The 26,383-nt window shown below is 43.0% G+C and overlaps 3 protein-coding genes across 8 annotated transcripts; 1 reads left to right on the top strand and 2 right to left on the bottom strand.

Moving 5' to 3' along the window:
- Positions 1–1,577: 1,577 nt before the first annotated feature.
- Positions 1,578–12,117, bottom strand: tdrd5 (tudor domain containing 5). Its single transcript, XM_040185358.2, has 18 exons — positions 11,886–12,117; positions 10,739–10,982; positions 10,390–10,592; positions 10,022–10,310; positions 9,598–9,761; positions 9,287–9,370; positions 9,066–9,122; positions 8,644–8,806; positions 8,177–8,346; positions 7,696–7,910; positions 7,229–7,438; positions 7,065–7,131; positions 6,450–6,650; positions 5,181–5,306; positions 4,097–4,162; positions 3,606–3,773; positions 3,320–3,497; positions 1,578–1,953 (listed from the first exon to the last, which is right to left on the bottom strand). The coding sequence occupies exons 2-18, from the start codon at positions 10,980–10,982 to the stop codon at positions 1,886–1,888; spliced, it is 2,673 nt and encodes an 890-aa protein (XP_040041292.2). The 5' UTR covers positions 11,886–12,117; the 3' UTR covers positions 1,578–1,885.
- A 329-nt stretch (positions 12,118–12,446) lies between these two features.
- nphs2 (NPHS2 stomatin family member, podocin) lies at positions 12,447–17,294 on the top strand. 2 transcript variants are annotated; one of them, XM_078108219.1, is made up of 7 exons: positions 12,447–14,507; positions 14,783–14,886; positions 15,266–15,338; positions 15,520–15,602; positions 15,894–16,153; positions 16,461–16,533; positions 16,942–17,294. In XM_078108219.1, the coding sequence occupies exons 1-7, from the start codon at positions 14,162–14,164 to the stop codon at positions 17,149–17,151; spliced, it is 1,149 nt and encodes a 382-aa protein (XP_077964345.1). In that variant the 5' UTR covers positions 12,447–14,161; the 3' UTR covers positions 17,152–17,294. The 2 variants fall into 2 exon arrangements, with proteins under 2 accessions (XP_077964345.1, XP_077964344.1); XM_078108218.1 differs by having other exon boundaries at positions 16,461–16,539.
- On the bottom strand, positions 17,280–26,171 carry axdnd1 (axonemal dynein light chain domain containing 1). Of its 5 annotated transcripts, none has more exons than XM_040184889.2 (25): positions 25,982–26,171; positions 25,263–25,378; positions 25,087–25,190; positions 24,618–24,711; positions 24,452–24,537; positions 24,318–24,374; positions 24,127–24,235; positions 23,710–23,831; positions 23,319–23,459; positions 23,013–23,117; positions 22,613–22,733; positions 22,337–22,438; positions 22,033–22,199; positions 21,755–21,824; positions 21,280–21,514; positions 20,776–20,962; positions 20,394–20,487; positions 19,967–20,157; positions 19,603–19,690; positions 19,211–19,354; positions 19,001–19,069; positions 18,571–18,672; positions 18,383–18,474; positions 17,899–18,038; positions 17,280–17,830 (listed from the first exon to the last, which is right to left on the bottom strand). In XM_040184889.2, the coding sequence occupies exons 1-25, from the start codon at positions 26,049–26,051 to the stop codon at positions 17,715–17,717; spliced, it is 2,922 nt and encodes a 973-aa protein (XP_040040823.2). In that variant the 5' UTR covers positions 26,052–26,171; the 3' UTR covers positions 17,280–17,714. The 5 variants fall into 5 exon arrangements, with proteins under 5 accessions (XP_040040823.2, XP_077964340.1, XP_077964341.1 ...); XM_078108214.1 differs by having other exon boundaries at positions 18,965–19,069; positions 25,982–26,164; XM_078108215.1 differs by having other exon boundaries at positions 19,211–19,351; positions 25,982–26,164.
- Positions 26,172–26,383: the final 212 nt, after the last annotated feature.

Raw genomic sequence — 26,383 nt, 5'->3', positions numbered from 1 at the left:
TAGCACCATCGCGGCTACATACTTGTTCTGCAGAGAAAGGTCCCTTGACGGAGAAATAGGGTATTATAACTTGGAGGCTGTTGAAGTTGAGCTATTTTGAACCACTGGCTTGCTGGAGCGTTCCTATGCTTACCAATCGAAGGTCTACGATGAAATACGAGATCTGTGGTGTAAGATTCTGGGTTTCTTGAACAGAACAAATTTCGTTATCGGTGCGCTTTACCGCTAAGTATATAAGTGTTGATATATGCAGTGTAAGTGTTTCAAGTATTAAGCCATTGATTCACAGTTACCTGTTCAGTACCTCGATGTAATCACTCCTAACAACTGCTCCTGACCGGCTCCCCACTCGAGGCTACCGTCAACAAAGCTGCTATGTAAAAACACAAGAAAGAAAAGCAAATGCAAAAGTAAAACACGGGATGATCCAGATGATCAATAGTACCGCTCACCTACTCGGCAAACCCAAAGCCGGTGGAACAAAAGCAGTCGTCCTGTGACCGTCTGCTTCAGGGTTTCCACTGTAAATCTCAAGCCATCAAATCTTCGTGCTCCATTTAGCACACGGATGCTCTGCTGCTGTTGGCTGCTAATTCAGCTGCAACTACATTACTCTCCTCCTTAATAAGGTTTACGTGTGCATCTGCCTTACCAAACCGAACCCCCCCCACACACACACACACACACACACACACACACACACACACACACACACACACACACACACACACACACACACACACACACACACACACACACACACACACACAATGTCTTTGTGCATTTGAACAAGCGTTCTGTTGCTTACTGGTGTTAGTGTTGTGCGCTTGATTATGTGGATCACGGCTGCCGTACAGCTGCTAAAAAATGTATAATTGGCTTACAAAAACAAGTTGAGCGTAGTTTGTATTACAAAACAGACAGGTGTGTATGTATAATATCTAAGTATTTTACATATAAATGTGTGTTAGACAGGAAGTGTGTGTGCAGTATATATGCTAATGCTTTTTACTGGTTTGCTGTGTTTGTGCGAGCGGAGCTACTCTCACTAGAAGCGTTTTTTAAAAGCTGATTGATGAGGCAGGAAAGGTCAGGGAGCCCAGAAGGATGCGCACTAATGATAAAGGACGCCACAGTCGGCCTCTTTTACAAGTCTTGCCGATGAATAGATCTCAGAGAAATAAAAGCTCATTTTAGCTCCTTGTCTAACATGGATGAGCATCACTGGGCCCAGAGACGGCCTCCTGGTCGTTGTACTGCAGTAATTCTTCCTGTCCGCTCATCTTTCCTCTGAGAAACACACACCGAACACCACAAATCAAATCCCGGTAAAATGATTTGCAAAGACAATAGAAGGGACTCCAGATGAGGGGGAAGTATGTAATGATCGGCTGAACAGAGGGGGTCATGTTGACATCATCGTGGTGAAGTAGATAGAATCGAGCATGAGGGAAATCACTTTAGCAATACTTGACTGACGTCACAAAACCGCCTGGAGATCTATTTTTTACAAAAAGCGGAAAGGTTAAAAAGTTTGATGCCAACTTACAGCTTGTTGTGACAAGTAAAACAATTACTAAAACATTCAAATAAAATTTATTTTGAAAAAAAATAAAATTACATTAATTACATTTTGTATTTTTAATATGAACAGTATTTTGACTTTTTACTACATTAGTATCCATAAGGAACATATCACATGTAACATATCAGAGATATCTTGATGGCTTCTTAGAAAGGGATTAAACTAAAAAAAAAAAGAATAAAAAAAAAAAAAGGTTTGGTGTTAAAACAAGAACTTATTCACGTCTAAAAATGAACAGTCATCCGGCTCCTTCCTTTGGGGTTTGATTTGAGTCGCTCCGGTTGGATGTCGCAGGTCGACTTACCTGGCACCAAACAGAGGGAACATGGTGCCAGACTTTTGCAAGCGGAAAAGAGGAAATGATACACCTGGACAACAGAATGAAAACACAAAATGAATACAAATAAACTATTACGAATACAGTTGTTTAGTACATATAAAAGTACGAACAAGTCTTCAAAAGTAACCTGAAAATACATCCGTAGAGAGCGCAGCCGTCTCTTTTCGAATGAGACATATTTGTTAAGTGTGCAGACACACAGAATGAAGTGCAATTTAAATAAACTGAATATGGCAGCGTAACAGTCTTTTATAATTAAGGTGGATGCGATTACAGGTCAGTGCTGCGACGACTGAGCCGAGCTAGCAGCACACGGACGGACTGAAGACTGAAACACGGATGATTCAAACTATTATGGTATAAATGACTCCACGCAAGTCAAACTTAAACTATGTAATTAATGAAGTGTTTGGAACAAGCAAAGTCATTTGTGACTTCCACATCACGGAACCATCACCAGGGTTTAAATATATAAAAACTGCTTGTATGCAGTCACACACGTTATAGGAAACCACACCACATCCTCTAATGCGTCATGTACCAATTCTTGCTTTTATCTGTATTCGTGCAGCTTTGTGATTGGTAATTCTACAGTGCAGAAAAGTGATTTGTAGATAAATCTGCCTTGACCCACTTTGTTTGGCTTTTTTCATAAACACTGTGCGAGCAGAGGCCTGGCGAAGCAGCAGTGTATCGATATCAGGACAAACGCAATGCAATGAAAGCAGCTTGTTGGGTCAAATAGCTCTGGTAACAGGTCTAATTGAATCAGTGTCAGGTTCTCTGTGCAGCTACATCCACCACAGCACACAGCAGGGTGGAAATGGATCCGTCCTCTCTAGAACCGTGGACACAGCCTAATTTCATTGAAGGGTTTTTTCTCCGCTTTGATACTGTGCAGGTTAATGAAGGTCATTTTTTTTAATACAATAAAAAATAAAAAAAATAAAAAAAACTGTGGATGCAATTGAGAGGACGAGCTTTGTGTGTACATTAGCCTTTTGTTCCACTATATTATCTTTCAAAGTTAACTAGTCTTAGAAATGATTAAAACGTTAGGCAACAACTTGTAAGAATATATTTATGCATGTCTTTGTCAATGTCGATATAAAGCAACTTCAGAACTTCCTTCTCTAATCTAGGACCACTCTCCTGGCTAGAACGCTGACACAAGAAAACAATGGGCAACCAGAAGTGGTGAGTCTTTGTATATAATGATTAATGATAATAAAAACGGTTTCATTAAAATAACCAATTTCGGTGAAATTATATTCACCAAAATAGCATCACGCTTAAATCTGATCTACTCAACACGCCCTTCAGCTGCCATGTCATGTCATGTCGCCACTTAAGTGCATAATTGTACTTTTCTGATAGAGTACAGATGGATGTACCCTGAGTGTAGTCATGGATTTGGCTCAGGCCGGGGGTGTGGAGGCTCAGGTTCCTCAGAATCTGAGTTGGCCTGACTAGCGAGGGGGCAGCGACTGTGTGCTGCTCCTCTTTTGGTGTTGGACAGCAGGAGCTGGGAGTGACGCTGGATGGAATTGGGGGAGGATTCCTGCTCAGTGTCTGAGAAGAGAGTGAGGTTTCTTCATTTCATTGTTTAAGTGCCTTTAAAAAAAATTAAAAACAGAAATTTTAGGTATTTTGTATCCATTAAATTATTGTGTGTCTTACTTCAAGATCAGTTTTACAATGAGCTGGACTCGTCTGGATCACATCTGGGGGGGCGAGATGGCTGGAGGGGTTGGTCGGAGGCGATTTCTTGGTCAAGGTCCAATCGATTTCGCTGCAGCTGACTGTTTGATCGTTTTGCAGCGCCATGAAGGGGTTGGCGTTTATACCCTGATCAACACACATCAACAAACAATCCTTCTGTATTGGTTGTTCAAACCACAGGTTTTTGTTTTGTTACAACAATTATTTGTATCTGTTGACTTAAGGTGTGGAGAAGCCATGTGAACCAGGAACTCAAAATACAATAACTTGTATTTCACAGGTAAGAAATATTTTTACTTACTTTTTAATAAACATTAAAGTAAGTAAAACAATCAATGCAACAACAAGATGGTAAAGCGTCAAAGCTAAACTGAAGGCGTCAGAGTTTTGCAAAGACATGGAATGAAGGCAGCGGCGTTGTGGACGTGGAGAGCATTAGATGGTCCTACCTGGAGATTGGGGCCGACCTCATTGTCCTCAATAAACTCCAGTTCGGGCAGCTCTTCCTCTTTAACCTGTCAAGACAGTTCCTGTTTCCTTCAGATTCACATTTCAGTAACAAATGTAACTAATAGGCCAATAAAAATGAATAACGTTGCTATATAAAAAATATAAATATAAAAAAAATAAAGAGTGGCAGCCATCAGCTTCCAGTTGTCAGGTAAACCTTCCCCAAAAACCACAGCAAGCATAATTATAAAAGGGTTTAAGTGTTGTTGGAACCCCCTTGTAACCAAGGCGGGATTCTGTTGACTCGTTTGTTTCCTTAATCATTTCTTTGTTCTGTCACAATTCATTCTAGTTGAATAATGGTAACAAACACATTGAATTAATGTGGAAATAAATTTAAAAAACATTCGGAAGAAGAGTATTGTTGTCATTGACAAGAACACTGTAAAATATCCTTTCCTATATGTTCAGTTTACAACAATCCATTCATTCACTAACATCAAACGGACACAATTTTGTAATCCAATATCCAACAGCCCACTGATTGGCTGCCATCTTATTTATTGGCCCACAAGAAGCGGTGACCTTCTCGATAGTGGGACTATACATTAAGGGGCATTCAGCAATAGGATGCGTGTTTGTGTGTGATGAGAGCGCGTGGTGCTGCAGTGTGCCTCCGGGAATGACAGTATGGCTGGTAGGATAAGAGCTATGGACAGCAGAGAATAAAAGCTTTACAGCAACATTAAAAGATCGGGTTTCAAAAAAGGAAGTGGGAGGGGGAAGGGGGCGGAGAGAAGAGACAAAGGGAGTGCACTCCTAGATAAGAAACAATGAGACATTAAGCTGAAAATCCACCGCAAATAAACTATTGTGTAGTTTGGCTGTTCTGCAACCTCAAAAGATTTTACATACAACAGCAAAAGATAGATGTTTTACCTATTTTGTGGGGACATGAAGCATATTTTTCTTTTGCAAGACCTCATTAAATAAACAATTACATTTAATGATGAAGTCTACGTTTAGGTCAATGTTAGGCTGGTTATGGTGTGTGTGTGTGTGTGTGTGTGTGTGAATGCAGACCTCCAGTGAAGCTGATAGGGAGCGCTGAAGCATTTCTGCTTGCTTTGGTAAAACCACTTCTACTTCTGGCAGAGCAACCATTCCCTTCCCCATGTAGAGACTCACTGGGTCGACCTGGGCACACCGCTTGAGAAAAACGAAATAAAAAGCACACAATATTAACAAATGGGTGTATGGATCATGTTTGAATATACACCCACACACCACTTTATTGGGTACACTTGTTCAATTGCTTGTCAACACAAATTGCTAATCAGCCAATCACATGGCTGCAACTCAATGGATTTAGGCACGTAGACTTTGTGAAGACAACAGAGGGGAAGAAAAGGGATTCAAGTGACTTTGAACGTGGCGTGGTTGTTGGTGCAAAACTGGCTGATATGTCAAACTACTGATCCACTGGGATTCTCCCGCACAACCACCACTAGGCTTTACAGAGAACGGTACGAGAAAGAAAACATTCAGTTAGCAGCAGTTGGACGAAAGTGCCTTGTTATATGAAAGGTCAGAGGAGAACGGGCAGACTGGTTCGAGATGACAGAAAGGCAAAAGTAACTCAAATAACCACTTGTTACTACCAGGGAACGCAGCAAGGCACCGCTGAACGCACAACACGTGGAACCTTGAAGAAGATGAGCTACAGCAGCAGAAGACCACACCTGCTGCTGACCATGTCGCTCCCTTTATGACCACAGTCCATCTTCTGATGGCTACGTCCAGCAGGATATTGCAACATGTCACAAAGCTCATATCATCTCAAACTGGTTCATTGAACATGAAAATGTAATTGTCACTGTACCGAGTGGTGGAACGGGAGATTCACATCATAGATGTGCAGCCGACAAATGTGCTGTGTGATGCTATCAAGTCAATATGGTAGCAATATGTCAATATGTCTGAGACAGTTATGAAGGCAAAAGGGGGGGTCCAACCTTTTACAAGGTACTAGGTGTACCTAATAAAGTGCAGAGTGTATATCAAAATAAATAAACTGTATTTTAGTACCAATCGTACCATGGTCACAGAACAAAGCATTGTTCTCTGTGTTCTGGCCTCACAACTCACAACTAAGCTGCAGCAATAGTATTGTCATTCGTTATTACCAGGTTCATATTTAAAACACGGATTTAGTAATGTGGATTAACTACACAGACATGTGAGGCGTGCATGTAAATACCCAACATATTTACAGAGACATCTAGCAGCCAGTCAGACTGGTGTCCATCATTAGCCGCGGTAGAAATGTGTCCGTCTGTGAGCACAGCTTACCGCTGCACTGGCCGTGGAGCTGCAGGCGGCCCCGTGGCCCTGGCTCAGCAGGACAGTGTGGATGTAGAGGTCCTGATCAGTATGCGTGTCACACAGGTACAGCTGGAGCACCTCTCCGGTGTAACGATCCAAAGCACCCACCAGGGTGCGATCGGCGCACAGCTTCTGGAACGCGGCCCCGGCCTCAGCAGTCCAGCTGCCCTGCAAGAAGAAAACACATCACTCACTCACAGAGCTGCATGGAACAGAACCTTCCGTCTGCAGCTTGACAGGATCAATTTATTCACAATGACACTATTAAAGTTCTATAAAATAATTACACACTAATTATACAATATAGCACCCGGGTATTTTAAATAAAAAGTATATACTATGAATATTCGCGCACCTACCATTAAAAAAGGGGGCGGGCATCACCCCAACTCCCCAAGAAAACGTCAAAGCCGCCAGAAAGAACGCATCTGAAAATGAAAATGTCGATGTTCGGCCTCACACCGACCCAACTCCCCTCCCCCGGTCAATCCGCCCCCGCAAACCTAGGAGAAAAACTGCCCTTTCCACAGACGCCAGATCCAGATGACCACTGATTATTACTAAATATGCTACCGGACTTACGGTGCTGGGTTTGATTCCAGCGAGTGATGACGGAACAGCCTGTGCCGGAAGAATTGAAAAACAGGACCTGAGGAAACGGGGCAAGGCACAGAAGCGTATTAGCCGAGCAGCAGGAGCAGGACTAGTTGGACTGTTGAAGAGCCTAAATGTATAGATGTCCATACTTGAGGAACTTGAGGATGGCGGTCTGTACAACCATCATGTCACCAAAGTCGACATAGTACACCTGGACCTCAGTGGGGCTGACGATCTGATGGATCACCACGCGGTAGAACCACATTCCTTTGGGGGACACACAGCAGACTTGACCTGTGCGGACAAATGGCTGAGGGAGGCGGTAACGCTCTGACACCTCAGGACACGTGTAGCGTTGTCTACAGTCGATGGAGGAAGAGAGAAAAGGGGAAAAAGCACACAGGATGTTATTCTCCAAGCATCGGGGAGCTTGACATGTAAACCCGGTATGGTAAGCAGTTTAGTTCTCAAGCGGAACTAAATATGGGGGACACGGCGAAAAAACGCTTGGGTGACGCTTGGGAAGTGTATCAAGAGGGACAAGCGCATGTGATTGGAAGAGAATCTGGTCATTTTCAATAAATAAAGGAATGTGTTTGATCAGCATGTCCACCACCTCATCTCAATCATCATGTCCTCCATAGCGCGGGCCTCCTCACTCTCGCTGAAGCGGATGTAGAAAAGTCCAGGCGACTCAACCCGTTCCACCAGGACTTCTACCAGCTCTCGAGCACCACGGCGTGTTGGCGGTTCGAGACGCTGACTCTGCACGGCATCATGGGGAGCCCCAGGGCTGCAAAGCATCTGAACAGTGGGGTACATCAGAGGCATCTGCAGGAGGACAGTATTATTCTACAGCACTGTTAAAACAGCCAACAGGTTTCAGAGTAGTCTAATCTGAATTTACACACTTCAACATTTTACACAGGGTACACTGGAAATGGGGGATTGACACATTATTTTTAAGGGCTGTGAAAGCTCACAACTTGTACTGGTATCGCATTGTGTGATTACGGGATTTTAGTCACAGTTTTAAGATGGTTCTTTGAGCCTGGTAATGTAAAAAAAACAACTAAACAAATCAGACGTTGACGAACCATTTCATGGGTCTTGAAATTGTTGCTGGTCTCCAGCTTGTCATCGTCAGCTGTGATACAATCATGGTGTTCTTCCAGTTTGCCTTCCCAAGGAGACTCTCCAGAGCGCAAACAGGAGCTGATGAATGACCGCTTCGGACGGCTATCGACGCACTCCGTCCCCTCGGAGTCTACAAACCACAGAAAAATAAGTTTCCTGCTTAGTTGAAAGTTGCGCCACTATTAAGCTGCGTCCCATGATATCCCAGTCAATAACACGTATTACAACATCCCATTGATGAGAAAGAAATGTTGTCCTTGTTATACACTGGTAGCCTCCATAGGTGAGATCTTAGTTTACTACAACATAAACAGACAGTAGTATTATGTCCAATATTTTCTAACTTTTTTTCAGTCAGCTTTATTTTGATGCCTAAATGAAGTAATTTGGGCACTATTGGCAGCTGGTTTCTGAAACACATACACACCTGATTGTTTACTGCCACAGTCCTGTATGTCGATGACTATCCAGTGTTGGCCAATTTCACTGTCTACAGGTTTCAGGTGGAAGGTGTCACTCATGGCACCGACCAGTTCAGTGACACTGACAAAGCCACTTTGTTGCACTGGGAGTTCCTCACCAAAAACCCTCTGAGGAGAAAAAACAATCTTTCATTTTCATCTGAACTAAAGAACAGTTTTGTCACTTCCTGATCACTAAGAGTCAGACAGAAAACCAAAAACAGTGAACGCAACGCTTCTTATTTATCCCAAAGGACGTAATCCAGTGCCCTATGTGAGTTCTGATGCTCCCAACACCAGAAGGAATTAGTCTTAAACTCTTGAACCTTTTGATGGGAAAACCACCAGAGTGCGGCATTGCTATCTTTTAAATTAAAAAAAAGCTTACTTTGTACTCAGCAGGCAGATCGTGCACCGACAATCCACCACTGCTCTGACCTACAACCTGTAAAGTCATGAACATAAGAATTACACAGATTGTAACCATGGTCCTGCTAACGTTTGCTACCAAAATAACGTCAGACACAAAAGCAAAGGATATTAGAAGTGTGGGCTGGTGACCTGGTAGTGACCTGGAGCCATATGCTTAGAGTAAGCAGTATCTCTAACCTCTCGCAGCTTGTCCTTCAGCTCCGGACTGATGGTGCCAGCGACTCCATTCTCCACAATTTTCTGGCAAAGCTCCTGCTGCAGCTGACGTAGAATTAAAGTAGAAAGATTAAAGATAATGCACTCATATCAGTTTTTCAGACTTTTTTATTATTCCGGACTTTTTCAGGGGCGCCAGCTTGTTAGAATGGTAGAGCACGCACACACACACACACACACACACACACACACAGTATGGGGTCTATTTTCTCCCCTTTTCAATTTCTGAATCTTTGAATTAAGATGCAGATGAAGATATTGCGCCTTCTTACCTCAAGGACATGGCTCTGAAAGAGCTGATCGTCTTGACCGTGCGCTGGTTTTTCTTCCTGGTTCTTCTCAACCATCTGTGGCTTGTGAGCGATTGACTGTTTGTGGACGGGGCCGAAGGTCGCCTCAGGGGCTGGCTGGTTCACAGGACTTTGTTTCACTGGGACTTTGGTTGGAGTAAACCACACAAGGGCTTTTACAAATTAAAATGAGTGCTTAAGATATCAACACTACAGAATATGAACTCATCCTGCTTAATGCTGTTCAGTGTGTTAGTTTGACATTATTGTAATAATCTATATTAAAAAACCATTTGGGCGGAGAGTTATCGTCAACATAGCCCATGTCTTAATGCATTCAAAAGACACTGGTGTGGATTATTTAGGGATAGCCTCTAGCAAGAAGTTTGATTTGTAAGTGCATCACCTGGTTCTGTTGGTGTCTGAGTTCTGGCGTCTGGCACTTTGGGACCTGAATTGAGACTTTTAGGCAATTCTGACTTCATGTGTGGAGTCCTTGTGTTGCGGGACCGCTGGAGCATCACATGTTCCTTCAGGATCAGAACTGACCCCAGCTTGCCCTGCTGAATAACGACTAGGTCCTCCACTGCCTTCAGCATCTCCACAATGGAGTAGAAGCCGTAGTTGTGGACACGCAGCGGCTGGCAGAAGCAACGCAGGAAACCGGCCTCCAGGTCAGACAACTTCAGCGGACCCTGGGGGAACGGTTTAGTTGGAAAAATGAACACATTGGTCAAACAGCTCCTCTGACGCGCTTAACTGCAGAAGTCCTACCTGGGAGAGCAGTATGCAGAGCTGTGCCCTGAGATGAGCAGGCGCAGACGGAGGGGCGCGACCTCTCCTGGGGAGGACCATAGCCGCGGGCCGGTGACAGTAGCGGGGCGAGAAGGAAATGACACGTTGCCTTGTGGTCTTCTTGGGCTTGCGCTGTTTAGCTACTAGCTCTTCAATGTTTCGGGTGGAATCGTCGCCGACAGCTGTGATTGCGGACATGTAAAAACTTGTTGATGTGTGAGCTGACTCGCATGCATTAAACACTGCCATGGATTAGGTTTTTTTCCCCTCCTCAATGCTGAATTGACAAAGTGTTCAAATAATATACTCCAATGAAAAATGATGTTACCGGTTAAAAACATGCTGCCATCTACCCTGAAGTTAAAAGACACCACTTCAGGCATCTCCTTGACCATATCCATGACGTGTCTAAAGCCCAGAAGATTCAGGGGCATTGGACGACCCAACATGGCCACGTAGTCTCGCTTGAGTTGATCGGCATCCAAGCCCGTCTTTGACGAAATGAGCAAAGAACGGACATCCTTCTTCAGGTTGGCAAAAACCTCCTCCTGGTTCATCTTGCTCGTTGACATCTGAGGAAGGCAGCGAACATGACATCACTGCACAGACCTGAACCCGAGCAGGCGGTTGGACCAAGAGAGACACACGCACAGTGCTCAATGCTGGAATGAAGGATCGCTTCGATTGAGTTTATATTGGATTAATCAAAAATCATATGGTCAAAATTCATAACAGAAAAATAAATAAATTCTATGTTAAGAAAAGTTGGCAATAAATGACATTGCGTTGATTGAACTTATTTGGCCATCTTTAACCCAGTGAGCACGAGACTGCACATCTGGTTGAAAAGAGGTCTGAACGTCAAACACCTCATTTCAACTTGTCTTTTCTAACAGCTAAAACGTGGTTACAACATCAATGTGCCAACAAATCACCCATTTGTTGATAATGTGTTCTGTTTTTATCATTAAGATTTTCTGATTAATTGAATGAACTGGTCGGCGGAATGTGGTCTATGCAAAGAAATTATTTAACGTAGTTAATATTTCATTTAAAAAGTCCTAAATATGGAACAATGTGCGTGTGTCTGTGTGCTGTTAACAAGATGCTTTAAGCACACGGTAATGAAATATTAACCCCCCCCCCCCCCCCCTTCGGTCGACCGGTCCGGTTGGCTTTGGCCACAATAACTACACAATATTAACTAAACCACATGTTGACTACACGGTTAACAACGTTGTTTATCGTTAAGTTAATGACCTTTTACTAAGCGGACACTCGACCACCGGAGTGCACGATGCGTCGCTAACGTTAAATTGTTAAGTTCACTGTTAAAATAGCAAACGCTGCTATGGCTGCAGGTGGATCATGAAAGTGTTCAGAAGTTTACATTTTTAACGTTAAGCTACGCGTTTACCACCCAGAACAAGCCCGTCTCGTCAAAATTGTTTCCTGAAATATTGTGGCCACCTTACCCCAAATCTTCACTCGATAAGTGGACGTCTCGGTGATTGATTGTCCACGTGCTGCGAACTGACCGCCACACACGTTCGTGCTGTGTAGACGACGACAACAGCACACGGGGGGAGTTATCTGCTCAAAAGCGCGTGGAGAGAAAACGCCGTTGCTGCTTCGGTGGATTAAAACGGGGTTGCCATGCGCACGGTCCCCAAGTCACGTTGCCGTGGCGGAAAACTGCGCGAGCACAGATCTATGGAATGCAGTTTTAGTCAAAATTAAATAAATGAATAAATACATAAATACATGAAATATGCATTTGAAATACATCATGAAATAAATAAATGAAGCAACAAATACATACATATTAAATACATTTAATTATTGCATGGTACTTTTATTTCATAATGCCACTTTTCATGTCATGGTACTTTTATTTCATAATGCCGTTTTACATTTCCGGAGACTTATTTCATAATGCCATTTTACGTTTCAAATTCTTATATGCAAATCAGGGGGCGTGGCTACATCTAACATTCAGAACAGACAACAGAGCCGTGTGCAAAAGAAGGCTGGCTAAGGGACGTGAGTGTTGACATAATGGAAGACATCGGTGGGCTCCGAGGTAGCATGCTAGCATTAGCAGATCAAATCCATCAACATGGGTTTTCTGCAGATACGATTTTGACACAGATTGAGGGTTTTTTGGAAATACTAGGGCGGATAAGTGCTCTTCAAGATGTATACATAGACGACGAAGTTTTAAATTGTTCAAGACTGATTGAGCACCGCGTGCGTGTGGAAGAGGTCCAAGTTGAGGTCCAAGTTGATGAAGTCAACATTAGCGCTGGTACTACAAGCACAGCTGCTGGACGCCCGCCTCTGGATATGTCTGGCGACAAGCTGGCTAACTTTGTGTTGTCCGGTCTATCAACCCGAGAAATCCAATATCCAGGAAGATCGTATGTTTAAAAAGCCAAGATCTTCATATGTCACACATGAAAAATAGCTCAAGCCTGCAGACTGCAGACCGTCTTTATCATTCATTTGTTTCTTCTTCTGTTTATCTTTTATGGTCTGTTTGGTAGCATTCCTCTTTTAGTTTTAGAGTTTTATTTATTTAATTTCCTTTCTCAGATTTTCATTTGGGAGGGGTTATATTGCTGGATTTGGAGTGGGTTATTTTGGTGTCTTCTGGGGGTTTGTTTTGGGGGAGTATCATTTATTCTGTAAATTCTATTATTACTTTTCATGGTGATATTCTGTAAGCATATAGAAAAGATGTGTCATTTGAGTGTTTAAACTTGTATTGTTTATAGTTAAAGAACCCTCCTTGCCAATCTCGTCTGGTCTCGGTGGAGAAAGATGGATATGAAGAGCTGTGCTTTAACCATATTAACCATTTTCAGTTTAATTAAGGATCCATTAGGGAGGATATTGTGTGTCCTGCCCTGTGCAAGCAGAGAAACCCCTACATCAGCTCTTGGGAAAGGAGAAGCCTGACTCTGCACATTCAAAATGAAGACAACATGACTCCCTCAGCTCCAATGACACACTTTGTCCCAGCAATTAACTTTGAATGGCTTTGGCTTTAAAAGTACAGAAACATAATCCAAACAAATGCACCCAGTGACACAAAGATTTAGAAGTTTAATGCAATTAGTGTGCCTGTTTATATTGTATATGTTATTAGAAGTAGAATATTCTATGCATGATGCAATAGCATAAGAGATAACTTATATGTTACACTTTAATATTTCTGTGACAGAATTAAGAGCTTCCAGGCTTTGGCAGCTAAAGTAAACATTTGGGTTTTTACCCTTGTGACAGCTTATTGATGAATATCAGCAAATAATAATGATGACAAATTTTGCTGAACAGTACTGAAATAAACATCGAACAATCCCTGGGTATTGTGAGTTTATCTCTTATAAGGCCTCTCTGAATCTGGGAGAAAAAAGGGAGAGATTTACCTGGAAATTGGGAGATGACCTGCACACGACCGTATTTTGACATTTTCGTAAATCATTATCCTTACTCATTGTTTGACTTGCTGCTTTGACAACACAAAGCCTATTAAATATCATGCTCACAATGGTTCACTGACCTGAATTTATTTGAAAAACAGAGAAGGTGGTGTGTGTCACTCCCACTGCTGTCCTACTCCCTAGTTCAGACTCATTTACCATGTAGTGTGTGTGATTCTCATAGCAGCAGGACCTCCAGCCAGAGGAAGCAAACCGCAACAGTAAAATAGAGAACATTTCTCAGCTGTCTCTGCTTTCCCTCCTACATGCTCTACACTGCAGAGCCTCCGGCTAGTATGGAGAAGTCCTCCGACGTCCACCCTGGTCTCCTGTCGAGGTCCAGCACAACGAGGGAGCGGGAGAGGGGAAGCGGAGCCTCTGCGCCTCCCAGAAGTCACCGGGCGAGACCGTCCAAGGCTGGCCGGGTCCCCGGGACATCATCAACGAGGAAGGAGAGGCTGCAGAGCGAGAAGCCAGAGAAGAACGAGGTGACGGTGGAGCAGGAGACACAGGTGAAGGTGAGAACCACGGTGGTGGACATAGACAGCGTGAGAGACATCGAGGTCAAGGAGGAGAACCTGGGGCTTCTGGAAGCAGCAGAAGAGCAGGAAGGTGAGTTAATATCTGGAGAAAAGCCCGGGACATTCAATATGCAGTTGGGAAACGCTCGACAGTGGTTTTATTTGTATTATTGTTAAACTGTGAATAATGTTGTGATCTGAAAATGTCTGTCTGAAGTGTATACTGTAAACTAAAAAATAAATGACAAATCGTAACCTAACAAAAGGTTTGGAAAATCTTTAGGGCAATGAAATTGAAACAGTCTTTTATGTAATATTATCTTGGTTGGGCTTCTTCACACAAAGTGCGGGTGTGGATCTCTGCAGGTCTGAAGCACGACAACCTGGGAGTGTGTGAGTGGCTGCTGATGGTCTTCGTCTTGGCTCTGGTTCTCCTCATCCTCCCTCTTTCCATCTGGTTCTGTGTCAAAGTACGAACTACAGCACAGACCGACCACAAACCTAACGCATGTACAATAGTCCACCTCAAAATGATTAGTTAACAGAAATTATGCAAAACAAGACACATAGAACGTGTAAGTTTGCAGTTTCCAGCTTTTGAACCACGTGGAGAATTCTATTTGGAGATATGTTACGTGAATACTGGGATTTTTTACGTATGACAATGGGCTGTTTTAGACTATCAGCATTTTTGCCTAATTGCCATTGTTGTATTTGTAGTGCAATACACTATAGTCACAGCCATCATTACATACTCATGTTCTTATACTTTCTCACACTCTATTGTTATCGTACAACGTGTTGTATAAAAACAATGGACTGACTGATGTCTGTCATTTTGATTGACAGATAGTGAGGGAGCATGAGAGAGCAGTGATCTTCAGACTGGGTCACCAACTGAGAGGAAGACCCAGAGGACCAGGTGGTCACCAATTACCGCAGCTTTCTTTTATGCAACACAGTTGAATTGTCATTTCTCAGTAAATGTCATTGGTATTAATTACTGGCGGGATGGCTGGCTTGTGAACATACATCTAAATCGACCCTTAATTATTTGTATTTTTTAAGTCATCATCATTAACCATTCTTCCTACTTTCTCCAGGCCTGATTTTTTACCTTCCACTGCTTGACGTGTGTCACAAGGTTGACATTCGCCTGACGATGCTGAAGGTTCCTCCTCACACGGTACAGAACACATTTGGCTCCATGTGTACAAATGATTACTGTGCAGCGTGTATGTGTGTGTGTGTGTGTGTGTGTGTGTGCACGGCTTTCCCTGAAACCTTTCATAGTCCAAGAAAAGATCTGCTTATTTTTCCACCTACCGGGAAATCTATTTAGAGGAATCCCGCACAATGAAGCATGATTCCAACAGGGTTACTCAACCTTTTCAGAGGATGAATAAATGAAGTGAAGTGATGAGTGAAGAGAATCTAATGCCACCAGTCTTCTGACTTTTCACACGTCTGTACTCAGGTGGTGACGAAGGACTTGGTGAGGCCGGAGCTGAGTGCGGTGTGTTATTACCAGATAGAGAATGTGACTTTATGCAGCACAGCTCTTTGCAGTCTGACCACAGTGATGCAGTCTCTGGTCCAAGCGGTGGTCAGAGACGTACTCGCCCAACACACATTCAGCCACATCCTGCTCAACAGGAGGAAGATCGGACAGAAGATACAAGCAGGTGTTGATTCTGTCGCTTGCCGCTGGGGCATCAAGGTGGAAAGAGCAGACATGTAAGAATGAAGATAAAGAAAGACAACCATCTTCGGCAGCATCTTTGTTTTATTGGAGCTCTTGTATCAGGCAGCAGCGCCTGATATTAACAGCTGACGCTTTAAATGTCTGAAGAGAATTACGAGTATTTATGAAGAAACCTGCGAGCCCGAAAAGAAGAGGCTGATTTGTACATTGCAAAGATCTAACAGGGCTTTAGATAAAATTCTTCCTCTTAAATCTTTGATTTTCCGAGGTAAACAACAAAGAGTAATGCAGAGATTAGTATCTTCCTGCTGACCAGGCTTGTGTTTGATTCCCCGTCAGAGAGGAGCTTAGTTTTCCCGTGGAGTTACAGCAGAGTCTGGCTGCCGAGGCTGCGGCCAAAATACAACAACAGGTCAGAGTGAGTAACCATACCAGCTTTTTCATCAAATGTTTTCTATATGTTAATGCTGCCTTCCAATTTGATTATATTACTGTTGTCAATTTCACTAAAGATGAATTCAACTCAGCAGCTTTAATTTTATCAAGACAGGTAGAAGTACACTCAAATACACTATATTCACTCTATATTTATAATTAGAACATGTCTAACTTTGGCTCATCGCTGTTGTTGTGTCTAAAAGACAAAAGGTGACACCAAAGATTGCTCAGGCTGCTTTTTCAGATTTTCCGTCCCAAAGCACAGTCTTGGTTTAGCTTCTGAACTGAAGTTGACCTCAGCCAGTGAGATCTCTTCTGCATTCCCTGTAATGTTTCTGTAGAGAAAACATGCTTCCAACAGCCGTCCTTCTCTTTCTCCCAGGTGAAAGCGGCAGAAGGAGAGAGAGATGCCTGGGAGGGGTTCAGGGCTTCGCTGCGGCTCCTCCATCCTGCCTTGGTCCTTCCACTCTCCCAAGATCTACTAAGCTTGACCCCTGACCTCTCATCACTCCCACCCCCTCCTCCCCCTGCAGTGGAAGGAGAGGTTGGGACGACAGAGGGGGAACTAGATACAGATTCGCCAATGATGTGAAAGTTGATCATTGTTTAAATGTTATATTTCACTCCCCTTACAGAAGCGAGTGTAAAGCATTCTGAGCTTATGAAACAGTTTGAGCATTTTGATCATGTAAAAGTCAACAGCCTTTGTGACCCATTAAAGAAGTTGGTAATCAATGTTTTATTTAGTTTTTTGGAATTTGAGTGGTTGAGATTAAGCACTGATTTCCACTGGTCAACTGGGTGTAGTAATGTTTACACAAGAATAAAATCAATATATATATATATATATATATATATATATATATGAATTCTCATACAATTGGTATGATTTTGGACAACATCCTGATCTCGTCAATGTATTTCTGTTTTGTTCTTTAGCTTTCATGTGTTTTCACGTGTAACCTTGTGAAGCAGTACATGTGTTGGTAATATGGAGTCCTTGTACCTTAGAGAGTTTTCTTTAACTGGTTCCATAGTCCTGCAGACTGAACTAGCCTTGTTACATCCCAGAAAATACATGAAAATGAAAAACTAGATTTTTTTCTAAAAACAGTTCACCCAACATTTAATACACAGATTGAAAGTAGTGACAGATCACCGTTTCTTGGTCTTTTTGGGGATACTTGTTGATTTGCCTTCAGTTGTGGTCTTCTTTTGAGGAGCTGGAGTGGTTACTGGTCGCAGGGAGAGAGGCGGTGTCGTCTTTCTCTCTGCAATAAAAACAAATGTATTGCACAACATGTACTAACTTTATGCTTAATAATTATTTAGGCCGTACCTTCATTACTTTCGGGCTCCAGACTGGGTCGACCTTGCAGTTGTCTCTCCAGGTCCTGAATCTTCTGCAACGCTGCTTGCAGAGCTTCCTCGGCCTCGAAGGCCCGCTGCTCGGTACTCAGGACACGCAGTTCGGCATCACTTCAACATACATGAAGAGAAATCAAAACTGGATGTCTTTTACACAGCCACACGCCCAGTCTCCATCTCTGAACAAACACAACTCAGCTAATCTGTGGAGCAACATAAAAGCGTGCATAGAAATCAATTCCTATTGAGCCCGTAGCCTGCGAGTGTTTAAAGCAGTACGTGCACAAACCGGATATCCATTGACGGTTGTCCTCTTTTAAAGAGTCTTGAAAAAAAACATTGACAGCTACGGATATAGAGGGAAAATATAATATCCCCTTTAAAAGGTGACGTGATTGACATGAGAAGGTAATGCCAAAATAAAGTTGCACTTCACATTAAGAGAGTTAACTTACTGCAGTTCCTGTTGCAGAAATACTACTGTGGTGAGATCACTAAAAGCTTCCCGGGCTTCATCTGTTGCTGGAGACACAACCAGCTGCTCAGTCTGACAGACAGACGGACAGACAGTTTTGTTCAGCTCCTTACACGGGGAAAGGCCAGACACTAACACTGGAAAGGGTGTGTGCTTTAGTGTTCTGACCCCTTTGAGTTGGACACGGCTCTCTCCCAGCTTTCTTTGTGTAATGTTTCCATCATAGCTTATTAGCTTCAACACAGGGGCTTCGTAAACCGTAAGCTCCCCCTGCAGGAGGACGACAACCACAACATTGTTATTTTTCGGCAGGTCTTGTTCACAACATGTGAAATAAGCCGTGTTCCTTTAAAAAAAGACCAATGTAATCCTCAAGAATTTATTAAATTACATAAAACTCATAAACTATAACGGTCACAGTGAGCCATATTATTTTGATACATATATATCAAATATTTCAGATTTCGAAACAGGATACATGTTGTATAAAACATCGACGCCAAACAGCACCGTCCAGCAAGTTTAATAGTTATAGTTGAAGAGTGTCATTGAGTGTACATACTCCACCACAAACTCCGAAGCTCCTAAAACGACTCACATCTTTCGGTTCTGCCTTAGTCTCATCTTTGACCTCTACTTTCAGCACAGCTTCAACCTCTTCGTTCACCTGTAAACACACACAAAACCACAAAAACATTTGCTTCCTCTTGCAGTTTCCAGATCTCAAACATTTGTGATGGTGAAGTGATCACAACTGAAACCAGCAACAGATTGTGAATCAAAAATAGGTCTATCCATGTTTCCTCACCAGAGTCTCCATGCTGTCTGCTGGACAGACCGGTACATCAACGCTGGAGGCGGGGTCAGCCTGTGGGACAGGCTGCTCTGCAGGACCACCCGTCGCCCTTGTGAGCAGGATTATACTGGTCTCCACCCAATCAGCGCACTCCTTCTGAGGATGGACACCACAAGAGCTCACTCAGTACACGTGGAGGTTTGTTTAGGGCATCTTCCCGTCATCTAACTTGTGTATGGCTCCCTCTCTTGGAGTGTAAGTAAAACAACAAGCTGAACCTTTTGAAAATAGAATATCGGTTTGGTGCATATCTTGATTATTAAACACTATTTGTGAAACGTAAAAACATGCATCTCTGATGTTTCTATTAAGTCTTTGCCATCTATGTCATTCTGTATCATCACCTGCAGCTTTCTGCACTCATTCCTCTCATTTTCACTCTCGACTTCATATGGGTTCAGCGTCTGCTCCTCCAGAATCCGTAGGCAACAGCTGGAGTCGAAAACAAACATTTCCTCTTTTAATCCTGGAGAAAGTCCTCATCTAGTGCTAAATTCAGTCTTAGAGTAACTAATCATAGGTAGCCATCGTTTCCTTTCCGTGTGTCGTTAGACTGCACAGTGTGAAAAGTGAAGCACCACCCTCTGATTCAGATCAGTACTTAAAGGTTAACGTATTGTTTACGTATTGTACAACTTGTGGGTCGGTAAACAGCATCTGCATAACTATGCATTTTTTATTATTATGTGAATTGTAAAATTCAGCTACCTGCTGATGTACGTGGAAATAAGGTTTAGTTTCTCAGTCAGCGTCTTGGCATCTTTATCCAGCGTCTGTAGTGAGATGTTTGTAACCTGGCGGTGTTCCTGTTCTTGGTCTTGGTCTTCACTACACTCGGGTACCGTGAGGAACAACAGATCTAACATCCAGCTGGTCTGTCCAATGTGAATAGAACTGACCTGACAAGAGAGAAAACACTCACACGTAAGCTGTAACGTCACAGCAAATAGACACACTCATAACGGTGTTGGTCACCTATTTGAGTTACAACATGTTAGGAGTGGCTTTGGTCTTTCAAACGTAGTCTAGCGTCTGAGGGTTATGGGTTTGTTCCAAAGCACGCAATGGAAATGTGAGCGAGGTTGTAGTTTTTGCAAACATTCAATGGGTGTTAGTGAACCTGGTTGGCACTGACCTCGTCACTGAGTCTGTGGTTCTCACCATCGGTGAAGGTGGACAGGCTGGTTATGAATTCCTGCACTTTCTCTAACGCCTTCTCTGTCTCTGTGCTGTTTGAACAGACAAATACATGCAAGTAAATAACTATTTAAATGTGCTCATTAAAATAAAATACATTTCTCACCAGAACACAAATACAATGTGTTTAAACAAAAAAAGAGACTTGAATAATAGACAATTTCTTATGAGTGATCCATAAACATATGCAGAATACCACATTTACAGTACAGTACATTGAAAAGTCTTTTTTTTGGAGCAAATTGACAAACAATTTTAAAAATGTGTATAAATTAGGCAATCTGTCTCTGCATTAAATCCATTCCGTAGACAGAACTTACAATATGTCTGGCTTATTTGTGTCCACGTTCTCAAAGACTTCAGCCAAACTCTTCCAGTTTTGCAGTGCCTTCTCCAGCTTCAGCCAGTCAGAAACCGTACTCATTCCTGGTGGAGCCATCTCTTCACCAAGCTTGGTAACTTCAGACTCCATCAAGCCGAGCAGTGACATGATCTGTCCGTGGATCCCTGAAAACCACATGACTGGAATCAGATCCAACCCTTTAATACATATATTAAGTCTATCGCACTAAAAGACAGTTATTTGAGATGGAAGATTCTGTGACTAGAGCTTGAGTATGTATGTCAGCATCACACCATGAAACTACGTGTTATCAAATCCTGATTTTGTAGCTGTCACTAGTTCTGTTTGTTTACAGATATCCATTTGGACTTCACTGAGAGCAGTGGCAAGCAAAGGTACATTTTACAGTCTGTAGGCCTAAAGAATTCCAGTTTCTAGCTAATTATGAATTATTCAAAATTGTGTCTCGGTCAACCCTCACCACTATAACCAGTGACTTGAGTTTCCAGCTGTTTCAGGAGCTCAGATAGGACCACATCGAGCTCTCTTAGGTCCTGTTGGCCTCTGCGGGGTGTGCCATCAGGAGAAGCGTGTCTTCTGAACAGCTCAAGGCTCATATTCAAACATCTTTCCTGCACACAGTCAAGCTTGCCGAGTGTCGGGTGGCAGAGAAGCAGCTTCTCACCCTGACAGCTGTCACACTGAAGGGCCAGGGTCTGAAGAGACAGAGGACATGGAGGAGACTACACATACTGTATGACCCAAATTGCAACATATCCACTGGATAATTGTAATACAATTTATAGGAAGCAAGACAAAATATACCCGTGATTTAAGAATAGCTTTTCCTGGTCTGGGACTCTAGCCGAGTGTTAAAGATATAGATGTATAGATAACATCAATAACCTACAAGGAGAAGAACACGGCAAAACAGATGGAGGAAATCAATGTCTTACATTTGACCAGTCCTTCAAATCAGAATGGCACTTTTCCAAAGAAGCGTTGCCATGTTTTGATTCAGAACAGCTTGAAAGAGAGTAACAGCATGTTTGGCAGAATGCACACACAGATCAATCGCTTCCTCCATAAACTGCTCTCAATTACAGTACTTTACTGATCAAAAACACTATTATTATAGGTTATCAGAGTTTAAAAAACCAAAAACATTTTTGTTAGATGGATGGCTAATAATGAACCCATACATAATCTCCCTGGTATCTTGGTTTATCCTTACTTGTTCTGTGTGCTGCACAGGGCGAGCCACTTGGTGATGCCTTGCTGGACCGCACTGATCTGTTCACACTGAGCACACTCAATCTTCTTGAAATTGGCCATAAAAGCAGTCAGCTGCTCCTCCCATTGGTCAGTAAGATCCATGAGGGTAGTCAGATCCTCCGTGTCCTAAAGTAGGAAGGTCACTTTCATATTAAAAGTGTACTTGAACCACCAGGAATATTTCCACAAAGTATTCTGGGGCGTTTGGTGTTTTCGCCTTGAGCAACACCGAAACTGTTACCAGCTATGAACTGCATTGTTACCTTCGAAGAGATGTAAAGCCTGCAGTGCACAGCTGTATTGAACCAGCTCTGTGCAACAATGTGAAGCTGGCTGATCAGCCTCAGCTTCTTTACCCTGATCACCTGACAATCACAGAGACATGTTACACGTAACATATTATCCGTAATATATTTCTCATTCCTTCTGATTGCGCTGTTAATGTAAAGTCTATTCAGCATTACATCAAAATCACAAACAACAAACACGTGACGTTAATCCAACAGAAAGAAAAAAGAAACACATCATGGCTCTCACACCTTGAGGGCGAAGTCCAGTGACAACTGCCTCAAGGAGTCTCTCTCCTCAGTCATCTGGAGCAGCTGAGCCTCATGGCGCCCCCTCTGCAGCTCATAAAATTCATGATAAGCCTGTACCACACTGAGAGGAGCATGGGGACTATTTGAAAGGGAACATCTGGTCTATTTTTGTAAAAGGCTGCTGTGTACATTATAACAAGGACTGTTGATAGCAGTCTCTCTTATCTAATAAATGTTGGCAATTGAATAAACAATGTTACTCTTTACTGTAGTTTTAGTCATTTCTTGATCAATCATTATTTCATAAGTCTCTTTAAATAAACGCATATACAAATATAAAAGCGTAAAATGAATCAGGAAGGTTAATTTTTGATTGCATCAATTTAGGAAAAGGACTGACTCAGAGTTGGTTTGAGACAGCTCGAGTGCCCCGGCCAGCTGCCGGTGAGCGCGCGCCGCCTGCTGGGAAACAGATGCATCGTGGTCTCTGATTCTGGACAGCTCCCTGTGAAGAGGATGCAAACCCATAAACAGATACGCAGGCCAATCAGCATTGGCAACACATTCCTTATATTTTAAATATTGTAACGGGTGCTATTATTTTTGGTAATTTGCATTTATTATTCACCCTTTGAATAAAATCCCTCTTTGAACATGTTCCAGTGTTTAAAAACACACACAGTCACCTGACACCTGAGCTACGTACACGTTGAGCTTCTGGATGGACGTCTTGATGCGATGGATCTCCTCGGTGAGCCGGCGGTCCACAGCTCGCTGTGCCACTGCCTCAGTGTGCAGAGCCTTCAGTCGGCAGGGGATTCGCTCCAGCAGGGACTGGTAGCGCTGTCTGCACACACAAACACCAGAGCGGCTGTGAAAAAGGACTCTCTGCGGTGAATGCAGGAAGAAAACTTTCAAGTGAAATCTCCTGACTATTTGTCAAAGTGTGTTTCTAAACTAACCTCAAAAAACTATAAAATGGTAATACAATTACAGAGTGAAGGTTAATTTCACTATTTATTATTCTTAAAAGCACATGAAACTCCCTCAATGGTGTTTCAGAATTGAAATGCCGTCCTTGTGTATTAGCTGCTAACCGGAGTTTGGCAAGAAGCTGTCCTCTCTCAGCACAGCCCACGCTGACCTGCCGAATCACCTCATGGAAAACAACGTTGTAGATGTTCTGCTCTACCTGGACGAGCTCCAGCAGAGCCTCCATCTGTAAGACATGTCATTGCACTGTTTCCAATTTTGTGTATAGCTAGCTCTACAGGAAAGGAAAAATCTCAGGAGAAAATTAGTTTTTATATACAGCTTTTATGACAGAAAGATTTCCAGTCCCTCCTCCACTGAGGGTGCCCTCAGTACACTCCGGCCCCTGCATCAGATTTCCCCAAAAGCCTGATGTTGGTGTAGTATGTATTTTTCTTGGTGCATACAGCATATGCAGCGCAGCACTAGTGTCAGTCATAGATGCACAGAGCAGCCCGTGTGCTTTCTGCTTGTCTGTGTACCTGGGAGATCTCTGTCAGCTCCTCGAAATGCTGATCCACTCCGGCCTTCTCCAGCATGTCATCCATCATTCTCATCAGCTGGATCACTTCCAGTCTGCCACTGGGCCTCCTGGACACACACAACAAAATCTCCAAGTGAAGTCTACTTCCTAGTCTAAAACCTAATCTGTAGACAAATTGTTTGAACTCACAACGAAGGAAAGACCCGTAGCTTCTGTTCATCGTCCCGCAACTGCACTGTGAACGCACTGACAAGAGAACCAACAGGAGAGTCAGTTTGAACCACAAAAATAAACGGATGGAACATCTAAGAGAGCAGACTCACTCCTCGTAGAACTCAAGGGTCCGCAGCCCTTTGTTTTTCACAATGTGATATTCTTCCGGGATCAGACTTTCTGAGACACTCAAGTTCTGAAATGCAGAAGGGCGCTGATTACAGTATCACACTTCAAACTTCTTAACATAGATGTTGATGGGTTGAGACAGTTTACCTGTGTGTGTCCAACGCCACTTCTGTCAGTCAGGGGTGGTAGGGGGGTCGTCGTCCTCTTGGTTACCGTAGCATCACACAGAAACGAAATATCCCTGCGTTAACGTCATCAAAATAGAAGAGAAAAAATGAATACAGAAACAAGCACATCTATTCTACCATTGCCCTGATTCTACAGCAATAATAAAATGATCTGATTACAGATACCTATTTATACTTAAAATCAGTTTGGCCCCGCTATGAAAATTAAAAATCAAACAAAGATGGGTTTTTATTAATCCGGTCTTGTATTTTATGCAAAGAGTTAACATGCATGTTGCTGTAATGGCAGTAATAGTAACAGTAGAGTGTATACAAGTCATGTTTTATCCTGTTACACCCTCCTGGTTAGAGATTGATTTTCAAATTAGATCTTTGGATGAACTTCACCGTTGTAACAACAACAACAACAATTTGTTGGTCCGGCTGACCTGCCGGCTCCAGTCAGGGACGTCGGCTGCTCCAGAAAGAATTTGTATTTCTCGCGTCCGAGCTGGTGATGCCAGACTGCATCTGGCCGTCTGAACCCACAGACCTGAATCCAGAGTCAATTTAGGAACTGCCACACAGAAATAACTTGCTTGGGATGATTGGCGGTAGAAGATACCTTCCCGGGCCGATGGCTCCTGCTGCTGACAGCGGAGGGAAGGCCGAGGAGCAGCTCATCCGGGATGACGTGGCTGCTGACAGGAGGACGCTGTGTCTTTCTGCTCTCTGCTGGGACTACGCGATTTAATTCCACAAGAGAGATAAATAAAAACCAAACCCAAACAAACCAGTGGGTGTGTGTAACTCACCTTGATGTGACCGAATCCACTTTGAAATGACACAAAAACTACACGTATTGTGTGATGATGAGGGTGTCTAATTGTGTTCATTTGAAGAAAGGTGGGTTTATTTGTGTGTAGGCCATTGCAACAGTAAGGCAATTCAAAGTGTTTCACATTGAACCATTAAAAGCATCAAAACACAAGTCAAGAACAAAGACGTTAATAATTTGGTTCGAAACTGAAATATTTTTTAATTGTAGGCGTTGAAAAGACGTCAACGTGTAGTTGTAGGTCGTAAATTTGTGGACGTCGTTTCTTTGTAAACCTCTAAAATAATGATATAACGTTAATAGCACAAAGTAGAGGACAAAACATTAACGTATTAAACGTATTAAATGAACGTCTAAACGTAAACCTTTGACTGTTACCTAATTTGCAACGTCTTGTCCACGTCGCCCATAGACCTTTCAAGCGTCTTTTCAACGGAACAATGGTCGCCGGGTATCATCGGCTAATCAGTCTGTTTAACATCCACCTGTTAGCTAGCTAACGTCACCTCTCGGGTCCAGTGCGAGCTGCGGCCTCGATGCTTTCGGCGCGGAGTTGTCCCCTTCGGACGCAGACATGTTGGATTCCCGGGGGAGACGTTAGAATGACAGTTCGGAAAAAGAACTCCAAAGATCGTTGCTTCCACTCTGCCCCGAGGTGCGACAGCCCGGTCGCGTTGCCATGGAAACACCCAGGGCTCTCCATGGAGACGGAAGTTTGTTCAGTTGTTGTCAAACACTGTATGCAAATGTAGTTGCGCGGTACAACAAATACAGTTTTGTTTTATCAATGAATTATTGCATTTGTGTTTAGTTTAGTGCTCCATAAGTGACTACAAAACAAGGACTGCAGGTGTCTCTATAGTTGTCTACCCTTTTTAGTAGGGGGGGTCGCATAAATGGAGCACAAA

The sequence above is a fragment of the Gasterosteus aculeatus genome, chromosome 8 (genome assembly GCF_964276395.1).
Source record: "Gasterosteus aculeatus chromosome 8, fGasAcu3.hap1.1, whole genome shotgun sequence".
NCBI classification, from domain to species: Eukaryota; Metazoa; Chordata; class Actinopteri; order Perciformes; family Gasterosteidae; genus Gasterosteus; species Gasterosteus aculeatus.
The sequence above is the reverse complement of the archived record's forward strand: the minus strand, read 5'-3'. Positions and strand labels throughout refer to the sequence as shown.